The sequence below is a fragment of the Aethalodelphis obliquidens genome, unplaced genomic scaffold (assembly GCF_003676395.1).
Source record: "Aethalodelphis obliquidens isolate GAN/ISIS:26980383/991018 unplaced genomic scaffold, ASM367639v1 scaffold39, whole genome shotgun sequence".
Classification (NCBI taxonomy): domain Eukaryota; kingdom Metazoa; phylum Chordata; class Mammalia; order Artiodactyla; family Delphinidae; genus Aethalodelphis; species Aethalodelphis obliquidens.
In genome coordinates this window covers 2586730-2605108 of record NW_020837983.1, presented here as the reverse complement: position 1 = coordinate 2605108, position 18379 = coordinate 2586730, and the positions used below count along the sequence as shown (strand labels likewise).

At 38.0% G+C, this 18379-nt stretch overlaps 1 protein-coding gene across 1 annotated transcript in view; it reads left to right on the top strand.

The window, feature by feature from the left end:
* RUNX1T1 (RUNX1 partner transcriptional co-repressor 1) overlaps nt 1-18379 on the top strand; it is a 112248-nt gene that overhangs the window by 40843 nt on the left and 53026 nt on the right. Inside the window, exons 2-3 of the mRNA XM_027131386.1 lie at nt 14289-14426; nt 16431-16672. Of these exons, the coding sequence (XP_026987187.1) occupies nt 14289-14426; nt 16431-16672 (380 nt within the window). The remainder of the gene's footprint in view (nt 1-14288; nt 14427-16430; nt 16673-18379) is intronic.

Genomic DNA, 18379 nt, shown 5'->3' with positions numbered 1-18379 from the left:
TATACTGAATTCTTAGATATATAGTCATTTCTGAGCTTTATATTTTTTCTGCTTTTCAGCTTTTATTTTGCTGAATTATCTGTTTCTATACCAGTAGTACATTGTTCAAATTGTAGTTGTATGGTGAATTTTAACAAATGTTAGATTCAGTTTCCTCATTACATTTCATTTCCTGGTTTTCCTAGCTATTTTCATTTTTATTTCAAATTAACTTTTAAAACATTTGTAAAATTCTGGAAAAAAAATATTAGTATTTTAGTTGGGATTGCTTTATATTTGATGATTACAGTATATACCAAAGGGGAGTAGAATGGACATCGTGATAATTTAATTTTTTTTTAAATGGCTTAATACAACAAACTAGGGACCTACTGTGTATAAGGTCCTTTTTTAGACATCAGAGATACAGAGTTAAGAGAAGAACCTTCATTCTTTTCCCTGACCGACTTTTAAAATTGTAGAAAGATTTTAAATAGATTATATATTGTAGAAGAATTTTAAGAAGATTTTGTCAAATTCATATTTTAAAAATATTGCTCTGGAGCCAAAGAGGAGAAGATTTGAGCAGAGAGGGACTAGAGGTAAAGAAAACCATTCAGAGGCTCTGTAGGTTCTGAACCCAAGTCAGAGGTTAACTGAGGGTGGATCCTAAAAGTGTCAACATTTAGAAGTGGAATTGATAGGATACTGGGCATGGATTGGATGTGGAAGGAGGATGGTGCAGAGGGAGGAGGCTTAGGGTGATTGTGGCCTTTTGGGCTTGGAGATAGAGATTGAAGTACAGGAGGAGGCACAGATTTCCTCAGGAAGATGTTAGATTTGGTTCTAAATACAGCTGTCAATGGGATATCTGGGTAGAGTTGTTAAGCAAGTAGTTAGATAACTCATCTGGTTCCCAGGAGAGAGCAGAGGGGTTGAAGGCAGTTAAGAAGAGGAGAAGGTGAGACCCTGGCTCGTAGGAGGGGCCAGGGTCTGAGAGAACTCAGTGAAACTCCTAGTGACAGCTAGAAGAATGGTACTACAGGAGAAAAGGAGTAAGAAGTGGCTGGACAGATCGAAGACTGCTGAGAGCTCAAGTAAAATAAAGATTGATCAATATCTTTTGGATTAACCACAAAAAAGTTTGTACCTATGCTGGAGTGGTTTGAGTGGAATGGTGTTGGTGGAAGCCCCATTGCAGTGGAGATTAAGTATGAATTTGAGAGACTGGTTCTATTATTATCACCATTGTTTTATTATCTCTATCATTGAAGAAATTTTGAAATTCCTTTTAAGGGAACTAAGGAATCCAATTGCTTTGCTCTACTTGTACCTCCACATCTGTATTTTTAAATAGAAAATGTCTTTATCCACAATTTACTTATACTAGGTTCTTAACAGTGTGATAAATTCTGGGACTGAGTTGATATATGATATTGAAATGATATGCTCCCTGCCATTATGGAGCAATGTCCTGTCTGGTAGGGGGTGTTAGACAACAAGTAATTGTAAAATTATTTTTAACAGTTTCTGTAAGCTCTGTAAGCAACAGTTAGATGGTACAATAGAGCTTATAACACAGGGGGTGGGGGGGGAAGGGTGATCAGGGACACCTTTGAGTAAGTGAATTTGAGCCCAGGTGGGTTTTCTTGGCTAAGTGAAAGGCCCTGAGGTGAGGTGAAACTTGCAACTGATTAAACCAATGAGATGTGAGATAAGAGAGGAGAGGTAAGCAGAGACTAAGTCTATCTACTGTTCTAGGTCACTTAAACGGTTTTGGATATTATCTTAAGAGTGATGGTAAACCATTGAAACACTTTCAAGTATTTAGAGTAGTAACTTGATCTGATCATTAGAATATAAAATTCTTGAGGGCAGTGATTTCCCTTTGTTTTATTGCCTTCTCCCTGTTGTATGAAATAGTACCTAGCACTTTGTAGATGGCTCAGATATTTTTGAATAAATGCTTGTTATTTAGACGAGTGAATACATTTGTGTTTGACAAGATTATTCCATCTGTTGTATGGTAAACAGATGGCATTACGGGGTGAGGGGTTGTGAAGATAAGCTCCTGAAAATGTCCCAGTGAAAGATGGTAGTGCCCGAGGATGGTGATGGAGATGGAGAAACACGTTTAGGAGGGAGAGTAATTTGATGGTGGCACCTGTGGGAGGACAGGAAGATGTTTAATGTGTTTTATATATGAACAACAGAGTGTTGCAGGAATCCCTCTAAGTCACTATGATGTAACGGAACTTTTTTCCAAATGGTTCTTCCTGTTGTGTTTGGGTTTGCTTTTTGACATTGCCAGGCACCTCTAGATTCCTACTTACTCAAGGTGTATCTTATTCTGTTGCGAAGCTCTGTGAATTTGACACAGACTTTTAAAATGTCTCCTGAATCTCCCTCCTATTCTCCATTCTTAGGGCCGCTTGCATGCTGGATGCTGTATCATTTCTTGCCTACACTCTTGGTATCCAGTCCTCTTGCCTTTCTTACCCTATTTATTCTCTGCTCCACATATACCTATAATATAAAAATGAGTATATAATTCAGCTGCCTAAAAACTCTCTGTGCTTTCCCATTTCCTATTATGTGAAGTCTACACTAACGGTACCGATTGGTTATTTTTAAGAGTACATTCAATTAAATTCAACAAATATTCATTTGAGCTTCTGCTATTTGCTTGTCTGTGATTTAGTCACGGGTACATACTCTGCGCACCTTCTTAATTTTCTGCCTAGATTTACTAAGTCTTATCTGGGTAATCGTAATTGACTGCAGCTGGATGTGTGTGCTGCCATTTTTCTGCGACAGCTCTCAGAGCTGGCTCTATAGCCTTCTTTGTCATTGGCAAATAAGACAAATCTTGATGGAGTAAAAAATTGTGTGTACTTTGAGATTGTTAAAGGTTTGGATCACTATCTAATGATTTTTTTTCACCTTCTGGAATAATCTGCACTTTGGCAGCAGGGTGTTACATAAATGCTTATGTTCAATTTATGGGCCCTTGGTGATGCCTTTGTCTTTCTCTGCTCTTTATGCAAGCAGGAGTTACTTTTCTATGTATTTAGGAGTTGTGGTTTTTTCCTTAGTGTTTTTATCACAGTCATTCAGCAAACATTCAGCTAGTTGCCTGTGCCAGCCGTTTCAAACTTGTCTTTCTTAAACAAGAGGTCCCTTTTTTCCAAACGAAATCTTAAAATACATTAAATCTTAAAACAGATTAATGTGGAACTATGCTGGTTAAAGTACCATAGTTAACCCCAGGCTGCTTGATATCCCCTTGGTGGCTCCAGGAGCTACCTCCAGGAAGTGGTTATTAGACTCTGAAGCAGAATCACTGGAGTGAAGGTACTAACAGATGTGGGCGAGATGACATTTCTAAGGAGCTTATACATACAGTTAACGCCTGGAGTCAGCCAGTATTCATAAGACCCACATTCCTTTCCACACTTTATGAAATTAGTAATTGATTTTTCTAACTAGAACCACCATTTGAGTACTTATTAATGTTTATAGTGCTTTCTCTTGGTGGGCTTCAGGTCATCTTTGTCAAAAATGAGTGAACTGGTTTAGACTATGTTGGGCCTCTACTCCATTTAAATGAGTGTGTGCTTTCAGCATGTCTCCAGTCTGCTTACTCATCCTCTGGCCCACTCTGGGTAACCATAGAGTTACTAATATGTCTCTGCCTGTTTTGTCAGAAACTCGCTTTACTTTTTTCCTTGCTTTTACTTTCTTTATTCATTCATTCAACAAGCCTTTATCAAGTGCCTACCATTTCAGGCACTCTTCTAAATGCTGTGGAAGCTGGAGTTAACAAAATAGGTCAAAATTTTCTGCATTTGTGAAGTTGACACTGTGATTGGGGGAACATTCAAAAACAAGATAAATATTTCAAGTACTAGCTACTTAAGTGCTATAGAGGAAGTGAAGGGAAATGCATTGTCCCTATAAGAGATGACACAAGATTTTTGAGTTATTTTTCTAGAAATTGTGATAGATTAGTATGGATTTACCTTATTCTTTTGCCATCTTCCATCTTAACTCATGCTCTTTAAAGGCATGATGTCCTGCTTTAGGCAGTCATCCCTGTTTCTGGACCAGCTGCTGACTCAGCTGCTGACCAGCTTGTTCCAGGACTGAACCCTTGGCACTGTTCTCATTAGCATAGTTATCCCAATATTTACTGATTACTTGGACTGAGCGACTTATTCTCCTGCTTCCTCAGAGCTCACTTATCTTAGTCATTGGGTTTCAAACTTTTATTTTTCCTTTTACCCATCAAATGAAATCATATGCAGAAGCTCAACCTAGAAAACAAGTGAAACATCTGAATGGGAATGGGAGGTGTTTAGGATGAGGCCAAAGGCACTCCTTCCCCCCATCCCCACACTTTCAGGCTGCATGGACACTTCCATGGACTCCTCCCACGGAGCTTTTGTTTCTTTTTTTTTTACATCTTTATTGGAGTATAATTGCTTTACAATGGTGTGTTAGTTTCTGCTTTATAACAAAGTGAATCAGTTATACATATACATATGTTCCCATATCTCTTCCCTCTTGCGTCTCCCTCCCTCCCACCCTCCCTATCCCACACTTCTAGGTGGTCACAAAGCACCGAGCTGATCTCCCTGTGCTATGCGGCTGCTTCCCACTAGCTATCTACTTTACGTTTGGTAGTGTATATATGTCCATGCCTCTCTCTCTCTTTGTCACAGCTTACCCTTCCCCCTCCCCATATCCTCAAGTCCATTCTCTAGTAGGTCTGTGTCTTTATTCCTGTCTTACCCCTAGGTTCTTCATGACATTTTTTTTTCTTAAATTCCATATATATGTGTTAGCATACGGTATTTGTCTTTCTCTTTCTGACTTACCTCACTCTGTATGACAGACTCTAGGTCTATCCACCTCTGTGTAGCATTTCAGAGCCATTATTTGATTACGGTGTTGTCCTTTTATGATGACAGAAATACTCTATAACTGGGCTTTCTAGTATGGTAGCCATGTCACCATGGCTGTTGAGCACTTGAACGGTGGCTAGTGTGACTGAGGATCTAAATTTTAAATTTTATTTAGTTTTAATTAATTAAAATTTAAATGGTCACATGTGGCTAGTACAGTAGTTTTGGAAGGTGCAGTTCTAGTATAATGCTGTCTCTAGATTTAATATTTACTGAATGTTTCTTTATTTCAGTTTTCTAGATCTTATGTAAAATAGTATTAGTTTTAGATGATAATGAACTCTGAGAAGACCTGGAGTAAGTTCTAGCTTGTAACCTCGAACAAATTATCCACCCTCTCTGGTCCTCATTTCCTTTATATAAGGTGGTCAAATTTCATAGTGAGATTTTAAAGTGAGATAAAGCATGCAGGGCATTTGGCATAGTGCCTAATGCCTGATTTTAGGTGATTTATCCTAAGGGTTTTCGTGGGTTTTTTTTTTTCTTGTAAAAATAAAACATGTTTATTGCATAACTTTAAATAAAAGAAAGATAACAGAAACTAAAAATAATCTATAATCCTACCAATCCATAGACAAGCAACAGGAAAACTTTGAAATGTGGAAAAAATTGGTTTTGATTCATAATTTTTTTTTCTTTGTTTTGAATGTACATATGTATGATGTATGACTACGCTGATACTATTATTGTAAAAAAGGGAGCTTTTCAGACTATGTCATACGTGTATAAATTGCCTTACAAATCTCCTTTTCTAATATAAAAGGTTTTAGGAAATATATTGTAATTGCTGAAAGGCATTTTAAAACTGGTGAACTCAATAATCCAGTTCAAAGATTTATATTTGGTTACTTAATGTAGAAATTCATTTTAGGATTTTTTTAAGGATGGAAAAAAAGATGTAGATGATTGTATCTTAAGTTAAATCTGTCATGTCTCTTGAAAGTTCTAGTGTTTCAAAATTGTGACTAAAGGCATGCCTTATTGTTACCTGAAAACTGGGTTCCCCTCTTGGTGGGTGTTGCAAAAGACACAACCAAGCCAAAGATCGGGAAAAAGAAGGATTTATTACTTGCAGCAAGTAAGGAGAACACTGGAAATCCTTCCCAAAGCAGTGTCTCCCCAACAGCAAAACTGGGGGAGTTTTAAGCTACATGCATATTCATGATGGGGCTTGAGCAGAGGAGAATTCTACATAGAATTGGGGCAGAGCGTGACAGAAACTAAGCTTTAGTTGATTGAAGTCACGAGGGTCAGAAAAGGTCAACGTCATCTTTCTTTAGGTTCTGGGGTCTTACCTTACCATCCTCCACCTGGATTGGAGGCCTTAGTTCCTGTAAAACAACTCCAAGATCTGTATAAGATGGTTATGTATATCCCTTGAGGAGAAACTAGGACTCTGATTTATTGCTGAACTATTGTTTCTTGACTGCTTTTTCCTCTGTTCCTGCATTCCTTTGTTCCCTTAAAATCATTAATTACTGAGACCTATTCAGGGACAAGCATTGTGGCCAGGCTTAGATCACAAAATGGTTTGGGTCTAAAATGGCTTCTCTTATGTCAAAAAGCTACATCTGGTTCTTTTTCTCCAAGGACACCCTACCCCATCTGCCTACATTATGACATCATAGCAATATATATTCATTTAAAATATTAAATGTGTTGAGCACCTTCTATGTGTCAAGCACTGTGCCAAGTGCTGGGGCTCTAACAACAAATCATATGTCATAATTTCCCTTAAGTAAATTATGAACTAGTGGGAGAGACTGACCTTGGTTCTAAGTACAGTGTGATCAGTGCCGTAAGAGGAACTAGAGAGTGAAATAGGGAAATGTGGGGGAGTTTGGGACAGCCTGAGATGGGAGGGTTGTTGTTTCTGGCTGAAGTGACACCCAAATGGAGTTTTAAAGGAATGATGGACTTAACGAGGCAGTGGTGGGGTGAAGAGTATTTCAGGAAAGGGATGCAATGCAGTGGAACCCTGTGTGACCCAGGGGCATTTGGAGAGCCATAGTAGTTCAGTAAAGAGTTACTGAATGCATGGGGGTGGATGGGAACCAGATGAGTCACAAAGGTCTTTCTGTGCCCTACTAAGACACAAGGATTTTATGCTTAGCATTATGAAAGGTCTTTGGAGAATGGATCAGAGATGAATAGTCAGATCCGGGAGTCCATTCAATGGATTGTTGATCAGGCCAGGTGAGAGATGATGGATGATGAGGGTTTGAATTCAGGCTGTTGAAATGAGTCGCATTCTAGATATTTGGTTCCAGAACTTGGAAAGGATATTAGGGCTAGAGTTATAGGGACAAGTTATCTACATAATGGCCATGGTGTAACTATCCCAGCACCAATGAATCACTAAGGAAAAGGTATAGAGTGAAACTTTGAAGAGGAACATTGGGGGAAAATAACAGTAATTATCACAGAGGTGAAGAAGGGTGAACCCATAAAAGAGACTGAGAAGGAGCAGGAAGGCCTAAGAAAAATGAGGAGAGTGTTAGAATAGTGGTATCCTGGGAACAATATGTTTCAGGAAGGAGGAAGTCCTGAACAGTGTCAGCTGCTACAAAGATGCCAGATAAAGGATACAAGTGTTTCTTGTATTAATAATGAAGAAACAATTTAGAAGAGTTTCAAGTGGGAGTTAAGAGAATACATCCATGCTACATTCCAGGGTTATTTTAGTCAGGATTCTTTGGTTTTGAGTGAGAAGTCAACTCAAATTAGGTTTTAGGCAAAGTAGGGACTGATTGGCTAGGATTGTTTGGAAGATCCAAATTGTAGGAATTTTAGAGATGCAGCTGGTGCCTAGGATCCAGCAGAATGAGGAACTTTACTACAAAGCACTATAAGGATGATCTCTTGCCACTTCTTTGCTTCTTTCTGCCTGTTAGGTGCCTTCTTTTTCAACACAGAGCTGCTCTCTGGACTTGGAGGGCAGTAGACAGTGCGGTTTTCCTTGGGAAACAATCCTTGGGATTGTTTTCCTTTCCTGAGATTGCCCATCTTGGACTAAGTGCTGTGCCTGGACCAGCCACTGGTATCTTGGGTACGAGGTCATGAAAGAACATGGTGGTGCCCAAGGTAGTTATGAAATTAGAGGGTATGGCAAGTCCCTGTACTGGGAGGGAAACGTTCTAGGCATAAAGTCTTATAGGTGTCCCCTCCAAGTACACGTAAGGTGGAATGGGAAATAAGGAAAGTGAGTGTAGATTACTCTTTCAAGAACCTGAGCTGTGAAAGTGAGTGTTTTGATGATAACTAAACAGGGAAATTTGGACATTTTGTAGGGTGTTTTGTAACCAAATCATTGATGGAGATTTAGTAATGAGGATTGAAAATGTATTTGAAAACAAGAGGTAGATATTAATTTTAATGTTTATGGAAAAAAGTTTCTGTGCAGACATATTCTTGTGGACATAGAAATTTATGTGGACAGAGGAAGTCTAGTGGTCACTTTATTGTCAGATATATTTTCTCTGGGTAGTCTCCTTTATGTTTTTTTTTTTTTTTTTTGCGGTACGTGGGCCTCTCACTGTTGTGGCCTCTCCCGTTGCGGAGCACAGGCTCCGGGCACGCAGGCTCAGTGGCCATGGCTCACGGGCCCAGCCGCTCCGCGGCGTGTGGGATCTTCCCGGACCAGGGCAAGAACCCGCATCCCCTGCATCGGCAGGCGGACTCTCAACCACTGCGCCACCAGGGAAGCCCTGGGTAGTCTCCTTTATGTTTGAGATGATCATAAGCCATATCTGGAAAAAGAAACCAGAGAATATTAGAGTTTGTGAAAGATCCTTGAGGTCATGTATTCCAGGATGCTTAGTTTTATACATGATAAGTAGACTCCAAAGAAGTGAAGGAATCACTTATAGATACAGTAGTGCCTATCAGAAGAAGAAGGGCTATTTTCTTCTTGGGTCTCTGTTTAGAGAGTGAGGAAGTCTTTCCTAGAACCTTTTCCATAGACCTCCCTTCATGACCCATTGCCCAGAACTGGAGCACAACACTCACCTCTGAAACCTGTTGCTGATAAGGGGAATGTGATAACCTGATTAATGTAAAACAAGGAGAATCTGCCCCCCCCCCCCAAATTTTGTACCTGAACAAAATTAGAGCTCTTCAGCAGGAAGACAGGGATAAGGGCTGTTGAGTAGGCACTCAACAGTATCTGTGACATAAGCTAAGCTGAAGAGCATATATTTCGTCCTGTGGTCAGTGGGACACTCCCTAAGGTTTTAAATCAGGGGGTAGGTCAGATCAGATTTGTATTTCAGATATAGCAATCTTCATGTAACACCTGTGATAAGACATGAGGTAACAGCTCATTCTTACCTGAAACCACATAGTAAGTTGGTTGCACAGTTGAACTGAATTTTGGATTTTCAGTATCTTCTCATATTACCTGTATTCTATTTCCTCATGTATTTATATGCTGTTGATGGTTCTGTGTTTGTCTTTTGCCTTGAGATTAGGGTTGCTATCTTTGAACTGGCTATAATATAGGGAATATAGGGAATGGATTTGTAAAAATTAGGAATGTAACCATGCTTCTAGTGAAAACCATGGTTGTGTTTATTTTTTAAATGTCTTCCTAAGGAGGCAGTTAAAAAAATTGCTATCAAGTTGCTTAATATTTTCACTGGTTGGGGTGTTAGAGTGTATAATACACATTCACATATACAGCTATTGTACAGATGGGCTGTGATAAATGCTAAAAGAGAGGCAGAGGAAACCTGATGTGGTTGACACCTGGGGCAACTGGGAAAAGCTGTAAGAGGATGTGGAATCTATAATGGGCAGTGAATAATGTATAAGATGGGACAGGTTCTTCTAGATAAAGGAAACAACAGCATGATAAAGGCAGAAAAGCCGAGGAGTAATGTCAGGGTGCCCTATATAGACAGCATAGAATTGGGGGAAAGACACTGGAAATAAACCCATAAATGGATCGTGAAGTGGAAGGTCAAAGAGAACGGAGCTCACACGTATTGGTACCTAATATGAGTAGGCGCTGTGGTGGGGTCCTGATGAGGTAGAGGATTGTATCCTCATTCCTGTGAGGGACTGAGGCTCAGGGTAACTCACTTGCCTGAGGGCCCACTACTGATGGTCAGGAGTCTACATTTGCAACCAAGTCTGACTTACCTTGGAAGTTCTCCTGTTATTGCTAAATATCCTTCCCACTGTATCAGTACATCCAGCTTAAAATGTTAGTATTTGACTTTTATTCTTAGGCATTGTTGAATGGTTCTGAGCAGGATTGAATGTTACCAGAGGTCTTTTTCAGGGAAATGAGGTGGTGGTGTTGTGAAGGCTGGATGGCTACCTTTCCAGTCTGCAGACAGTTGCTTGTAACATCTCACACCCAATCACTGGAGTCACTAAATGACTCAATTGTCAGAACTGTATTTGCCAAATTTTCCAGAGAAATAAAAATCAAATTCTGTACCAGTTTTGTTCCTCCTGCCTCTCCATTAATAGCACTGTGGTTCCACTTGGGCTTAATCCTCTTTAGTGCATACCTTCTAGCTTTTGTAACACACACTTATTCAAATAAGACTAACTCTGGACTAACTACTAATTGACCAAAAAGTTCCTCAACCCATAACACCTATGAAACCAAGATATTTCTTCTATTATAATTGACATGATGAACTCTGATAGAAAATGTCGTGCCATTCATTATACCAATACTGAAATCTTTTTACACCAATCATCTCTAGAATGGTATGTAAACAAGGGAAATATAGAATGCCTATTCTTCATACCTTAAAAACACATCTGGAACTATTTGAACTAACTAAAAGTAAAATAAGTGCCATGGCAGATTATGCCATACCATTTCACATAAAACAACAACAACAAAAAGGGAAATGGAAAACATACCACTTCTAGAAGGCCCTGACATTGAATTGGATATTGAAATGGTATCGGTAATGTATTTATATATGCCACATTTTCTTCCATGCATCAGCCGTCTTTGGTACATATGTGTTGGATATTTGCCATGGGAGTTGAAAACTTACCACATAGGGAAGATCTTGTTTAGAAGTGGTGTGAATCATTAAGGTAGAAGTAAAGTCAGTTCTTTTAAAACAAATAATTCCCTGATCTGATAATTTTTTTTCTTTCTTTTTTTTTTTTTCATTTTGTGTCAGTCTTTCAGTAAATGTCAGCTTTCCCCTACACCAACTAAAAACAGAGATTACATGCAAGAATGGTATAATTTTCATGAACTTAAAAAATTACATGAGAAATATTATAACTTAATATTGGTTTTACTATATCCTCTAATTTGAAATGGAGTGAAATGCTTCTATGGTTGAATCATAGCTCTTTTGCTGTTTGCTATAGAAGTTTCAAGAATATATATTTCAAAATTTTTTTTTTTTTTTTTTTTTATTAATCCAAAACAAATGCAACAGAACGCAGCATACTTGAAACACATTTTCTGAATTTATCTTAAATCTCTCTACTCCAGAGCGTTTTTGTGTGTGTATGGCTTAGGCTTGGCTGGTTATTTCATCATCTATTTCAATCCTGGATTGATTGCACTGAACAGCACAGAATGAGTTACATATGGTCCCACTTTGTCTAAGTTTGTAGGACCTCTGGGTTGGAACTCCATTTCATCAGAGTGAAGCTAGCCATCACAGAAATGTGGCTAATGTCAAAATCTTAAATACATACACGTATACATGTATTCCAGAGAGAATGTGTGTACCCCTGTTAGAAGTAGTGGTGTTTTGCTATTCATTGGCTCAGTGGTTATTGCTCCTAAAATATTGACAACATCTCAGGAATTTAAAAAAGTTGTTCATCTACATTTTATAATAATTGTTGTTGGTATTATTATTATTAAATTCTGGATAGGAATCATGTTACACAAGTGGACCAAGACAGGTATTCAAAAGGTATTCAAATTAAAATTATGAATATATCAAAAATATTTCTAAAATTTGGCAGAGGAAGACAGAAGAAATACAAACTATCTTAAAAGAGTCTGAAGAGGAAACCCACTGTCAACTTTATGGTTTATTATTCCCTTTTTCCTTAGTGTGGGGCTACTGGAAAAAGAGTAATGAAAAGCGTGTTTAAGATACATTTCCAAGTTTAGGTATTGCTCAAGAATTGCATCAAGTAAGGTAGGGCCTGTGCCCACCAAGGCTCAGCTTTTGGCGGTGGTGAAACTGTCCAGGGTAGCTTTCTCCCTTTCCAAGCTCTTTTCTCCCTGCTTTTTGGTCTGTTCCCTCTTTCTCACCCTTTCCTTCTATTGCTCGATATACTTATTTATTTCTTTCTCTGTTATTCCCACTTCCCCTTCCCCCTCCTGCTCTTCCTTTCTCTCTCTGCAACCACGTGCTTCAAATCTGTGGGTCTGGACTGCCTTCGCTAACAGCTCCATGTGAGTGTTAGCAGAATGAAAACCAGATGGACCAGCAGTTCCCACTGTTATCTCCCAGCTGACTCTGGCAAGCCTCCCTTTATCCCTCCTTCCTTGGCATGAGGGAAATATTTGCCTTTATTTAGGGAGACTTGTATTTGCTGCTGTACCTCTTCCCTCAGCTGCAACACAAGTGGAAAGCTATTTATTCCCTTGTTGCTGAGGTTGGTTGAGGTGAGTAAATGGTGCAATGAATTTTACTATCAAAGAAGTGGTTTTAAACCTGCCTAACTTCTGCATTTCTCTACAACAAGTTATTCACTGGTACTCGTTAAGTGTTCTGGAATAGCAATATGAGGTCAAAATTTTAACAATACAATAAAGGTAGAGACACTCTCCATGCATCTTCACAATCATCTCACTCAGAACGCTTAATTCACAATAGGGACAGTCATTGTTATTCAGCCAGCAGTAGAGACTAAGAAATAGAGACCCTGATACTGGTCACTGTATCATCGTTCACAGTGCTCTTATTAGAATGATTATTATTTTCATTCTTCCCTAATACGGTGTCAATGCTATTTCAACTTTCAAAAGTTGTGTTCTATTGCAACCCAAGTCTTATGAAATTGCTTTGAATAAAGGGGAGGTAGATTTGGAATTGTCATAGTAGTAATTTGGGCTTTTCATTTTAATAATTGACAAGTAATTTTGAGAGTTTTTCACTATGGTGATCATAATGTTTTAAGAGACCCATTCTTTATTAATAGTCTGTGTTATGTTACTTTTCAAAAACTCCAAATGGGAGATACCTGTACCTGAGGCCACAAGAGGCGCCTCGGATATTTTTTGGGGTGTGTGTGTACACATGTTTGTAGAAAATTGGATCTAAACAAACAAATAAAAACTTTTTTTTTTTTTTTTAACTGGAGATCTGTTTCTTTGAGTAGATCAGATTGAGAAAAAAGTTTAAAATTCCAAGGGAAAAGTATACTTAGTATAAAACAGTCCTGAAGTGCAAATGTTCATTATTGGGTAATGAGGAAATTTCTCCTTGTCACATACTCATGAAAAAATATTAGAAAGATCTTTAGTTCTCAATTTGGGACTTTTCCATTCTTACTCTGCCTGAGATTATTAATTGAAGTATTGGTTTTTTATGTTTTATTTTATTTCTTTATTTTTAAAATTTATTTATTTATTTATGGCTGCATTGGGTCTTCGTTGCTGCACATGGGCTTTTCTCTAATTGCAGCGAGTGGGGGCTACTCTTTGCTGTGGTGCACGGACTTCTCAGGTTTCATATTTTTTAAATGGTGGATCATAAACTCACAAGTTCTAAGTCAATAATAACTTCACTTCGTTTTGTGACATTTATGTAGTGGTGATTTTTCAAACAGGTCAGAAAAAAAATTGAAGTGAGAGGTTATGTCTGGGAGACATAGCCTGCTTCATCTGTTAGGCTAGAAAACTAAGCATGGAAAGGGGATGGTAGGTGTTACAAAAAAGTCATTGCAAAACGCCAACTTCTAACAGTATCCCACCTGCATAACAGCCTAAGATTTGTGTTATTTCTGAGCTGTCTGAGGGGTTCATTACCGTCCCACTTCCTCATCTATTTTTTACCTCTTGCTAATGTTGGCTTCAGCTTCAAGCGAAGTTGTGCTGTTGCATATAACGCTACCAAGGTAGCATCTGTCTAAGCCAGAAATAACAATAAGATGTAAAATTACCCAGTTAGAAATGAGGTCCTGCCATCTGTGCTACACCTTCTTAAGTGGGGTTTGGATGATAAAGTCTCGATTTAAGCTTCAGTAGATAAGCCTATTTTATTGATAGAAGATGTTGGATTTCTTACCTTGCTTGTAAAAAAGATGAACCTCTCTTATAAAACTGAGGTACCAAAAAAACCCTGAGGTGCTTAAGGAGTAAAATAACATGATCATGGTGGCATCCTCCAGATCGGACTGAGAAGCACTCCACGATGCCAGACTCACCTGTGGATGTGAAGACCCCGTCTAGGCTGACTCCTCCCACGATGCCACCTCCCCCAACAACTCAAGGAGCTCCCAGAACCAGTTCATTTACACCAACAACGTGTAAGTAGGCATTTCTGCATTTGCTGTTTCCGTTTTCAAGTTCAAATTAAATTTTTTTCTGCAAATAAAAATTAAGGGACAGTAAGATCCAGCATCAATGTATTATGCAGAAATGAAGCCCCACCCCCCCACACAAATAATTTGTATGCCAGTGAGTAGGTATTGAGCACAGAATTATCATATCTTGGGTAAAATTTGTATGACTGCCAATATTTGCCTGCCTTTTCATTATTGTTTCAAAGTTGTAGTCTTCTGTGATTTCAGTGAATGAAGAACACTGCCTTTGGTCTGTAACTCATCATTACCACGTTAACTTCTCCTTTGACTTAATGAGGAACTCCTTATTTTAGTTTGTTCATTTTGACTTGGAACATGTTAATATGCTATAATTATTTCCAGGTTACTTCTGATCTTCTAATCCACTTTCTTCTGTTATTTACAAGTAATGTTAAAATCTAACATTCTTAAGTTAAAAGAGGGATCATTCTATGCAACAGTTGCATACAGAAAACTTTCTGAAATAAGGAGCATCTTTCTTGTCTTGAACTTGTCAGACATTTATTAAATATTTATTCCATTTCAACTTGGCTCTAGACTTGTGCTCTGAATCAGTGGAGTGTATTGCTTTTTGTGTCATCCAAGGAAAGGACAGAATATTCTGATAGAATAGCAACTTCCCTTTTTTCCTGTATATTTTAATAGGAATAGCAGATAGCTTTGTTTTCATCCATCTGAAAGTCCTGGTTAAAATATCAAAGATTTGTGAAACTAATAAATGCCGTTGGTTTCAGATAATACTATTTACAGACTATGTGCCCTGAAATCTGTATATGAATGAAAAATAACTAATAGGCAAAAATAGATCCTTGGGATTATAAGTGTTCGGCAAAACACACATCCAGGCTATTTATGCAGTGTTGCGCTGCCTTTTATAAGACCTTTCCAAACATGTAAGGAGCAGGGGCCTGCAACAGTGCCAAGTTGTAACCCTGTCATCTTGTATTTGGTTTGTTGTTACCCAAAGCCACAATGATAGGCATATGCCTCCTCTGAGAGGTCCTAGTGAGATGTCATTTCTTGACAGGTTGCTTTGGTACTCATTTGGGACGAGACCACTTTATTTTCTTGAACCTTTTAAGAATAATAAGGTGCTTAAAACATCTTCAAACTATTGTTGGAGGTAGTTTATCAAAATTATATTTAAAAGATGGGTTTGATAAAGATCTAACAGGGTAAAGTCAACATTTTCTTTGGTGAGAAATGTGCAAAATTTTCTAGCCTAGTTCTTACGGATTATCACCTTGACGTTCAAATAAATTTTATCAAATGAATTTACGAAGTTACCACCAATCCATGCTGTTAGTTGGACTGAGATATCCCCTTTCGATTTCTAGAAATAACTCTTTGATAATTACCGTATGCATTTTGGCTTCTTACATAAAATTGGTGTTTTCCTTAAAGAAGTGGTTAAGAAATATGAGGGGGAGAAAATAGCCTTCTAATTGGGTGGTATAAGGTTAAAACTTGAAAGTCGTACTTCTATAAACACAGCTGTCAGTTGTGTGTATAAAACATGATTAAAAATGTCCAGTGATAAATTTAGTCTCCACCAAATGTCCATTTTCTCTAGGGGAGCAGTTTAGAAAGGAATAGTTCTGTTATATTGATGTAAGCCTGGGACAAAAGGCTGACATCCAAAATGCTGTTTGTTCTGTGTTTGCATATGTGTGCATGGGAGGCTGTCCCTGTGCTCCAGCCGGCTCCCATTTCTTATCAGCTTCTGTGCAGGATATCCTCATGTGGTGTGAGGAGTCCACCCATTTAGTTATGGAGTACCTGAGCCTCTGGTAATCCTGTGAAGTCAAAGCATTTTACCAAAAAGGCCCAACAGCTTTTAAATTACCAAATTCACTAGATTGGAAGGGAAGGATACTTAGTTGTAATTTCCTTGTGCATGTTCTCTGTAAGTTTATTTTTTCTTTCTGATTTTGTGCCCTCTGACAGTAACTAATGGCACGAGCCATTCACCCACAGCCTTGAATGGCGCCCCCTCACCGCCCAATGGCTTTAGCAATGGGCCTTCCTCTTCTTCCTCTTCTTCTCTGGCTAATCAACAGCTGCCCCCAGCCTGTGGCGCCAGGCAGCTCAGTAAGCTGAAACGGTTCCTCACTACCTTGCAGCAGTTTGGCAATGACATTTCACCGGAAATAGGAGAGAGAGTCCGCACCCTCGTACTAGGACTGGTGGTAAGCAAATGGAAATCGGCCCAGTTTGGGTTACCAGGGAGAGTGTGGGGGAGATTCAAAATACAGATTCCATTCTCACAGGTATTTTGTTTCTACACCTGGAGATTGCATGCAAGTCTGATGATTCTGTAGTAACAAGGGTTTCAGTTCTGCATTATGTATTGACCCCACCATGATTTCTTTTCCTATTGATATTTAGCTAATGAAGATGTGGTTGTACAAATTTATCATTATCTTGGCCATAAATGTGTGTGTGCATAAAATTTAATAAGTATATCCTCCTGGCATGGCTAGTGTCTTTTCAACAATGACAGAATATTTTTGTTATGTTAATGGTTTGCTTAATCTAATTGGGTGCTTATTTTAACTTAGTTGCTTTGGGGGGTTTTTATTATCAGCCTAGATGAGCAAGAATTTATAACAAGTAACACATTATTCTTTTATGTTTTCATTTTTAAGGCTAATAGCATTGAATTTTTTGTGTGTGGTAAAATACATGACATAAAATTTACCATTTTAACCATTTCTGTGTGTACAGTTCAGTGGCATTAAGTACATCCACATTGTTGTATAACCATCACTACTATCCACTTCCAGAACTTTTTCATCACCCCAAACTGAAACTACCCATAAAACAATAATACCCTGATTTCTTCATCCCTTAACCCCTTATAACCATTTATTGCTTTTTTTAAAAAAAAACAAAACAGTTTTTTGCTATAGGTAGAATTACACAAACCGTTAGTTTGAGAACAGAAGTGTTGATTTTGGCACATTATATTAAAGTCTGTACATTGTCACACTGGAAATTAGAGCATATTTCCTTTTCTTGCATTCTAAATCACTTTTACATGTCCTGTGACTTTCTTTATGAATAGAGAATTTTCATTTAGGAAGGTGATTTTCCCATAGCAAACTGAGTCATAGAGAAGCTCTGAGTCACATATTCAGGCCTTTTATCATCCAGGCTTACAATGGAACTGAAATTCATACGATAGGCAGCAGTTTCCTTTTTCTCGATATAATCATTTATTTTTATTACATGGACTTATCATGGGCAAAGCCATAGCAGTTGTGTTTTACAAAAGAAGTCCTAGAAGTAAAAGTCTGGGTGAGAGTTTAGTGCCGTAGATGTGCTTCAGATCATAGTATCTCACATTTGACAGAGATTTTGCAATTCAGTTTTTAACCCTTACCTCCCTCTCCCCCACACTTTAAGAACAAGAAGCTTTCACATTTCTCATAATCCATCAGCTTCCTCTGACAAATTTGTATTCCTCTGGAATACAAATCGCCTTGTATTCCTCTGACAGGAAGGTGATTTTGGCATAGTATGTCAGCATACTGCAGTTACTTTTGTCAGTCACTTATCTTTTCCTTTTTATTTGTTCTTGAGTTTTGCATAAAGCGTTTTTGACACATAAATAGGTTACATCATAGAACCACAAAGTAAATCCAAAGCAGTAATTGTATCAAGTGAGTGATGAAATGTTGTTACTAGTAAAAAATGTTTATTTTAAAACTGCTTTATAAATTTGATATGTTCTTTAACTGCGGTTTCTATAACTTCAAATATAGAAAAAATTGGTAGCTTTAAGTAGATTTTTCCCACATATTAAGTGGAATACTTTTGAGGGCAATACTTTTTTAAGATTTTATTTATCTAAAGACTTTATCAAGATAAGTTGGGGAAAACATTAATTTTTT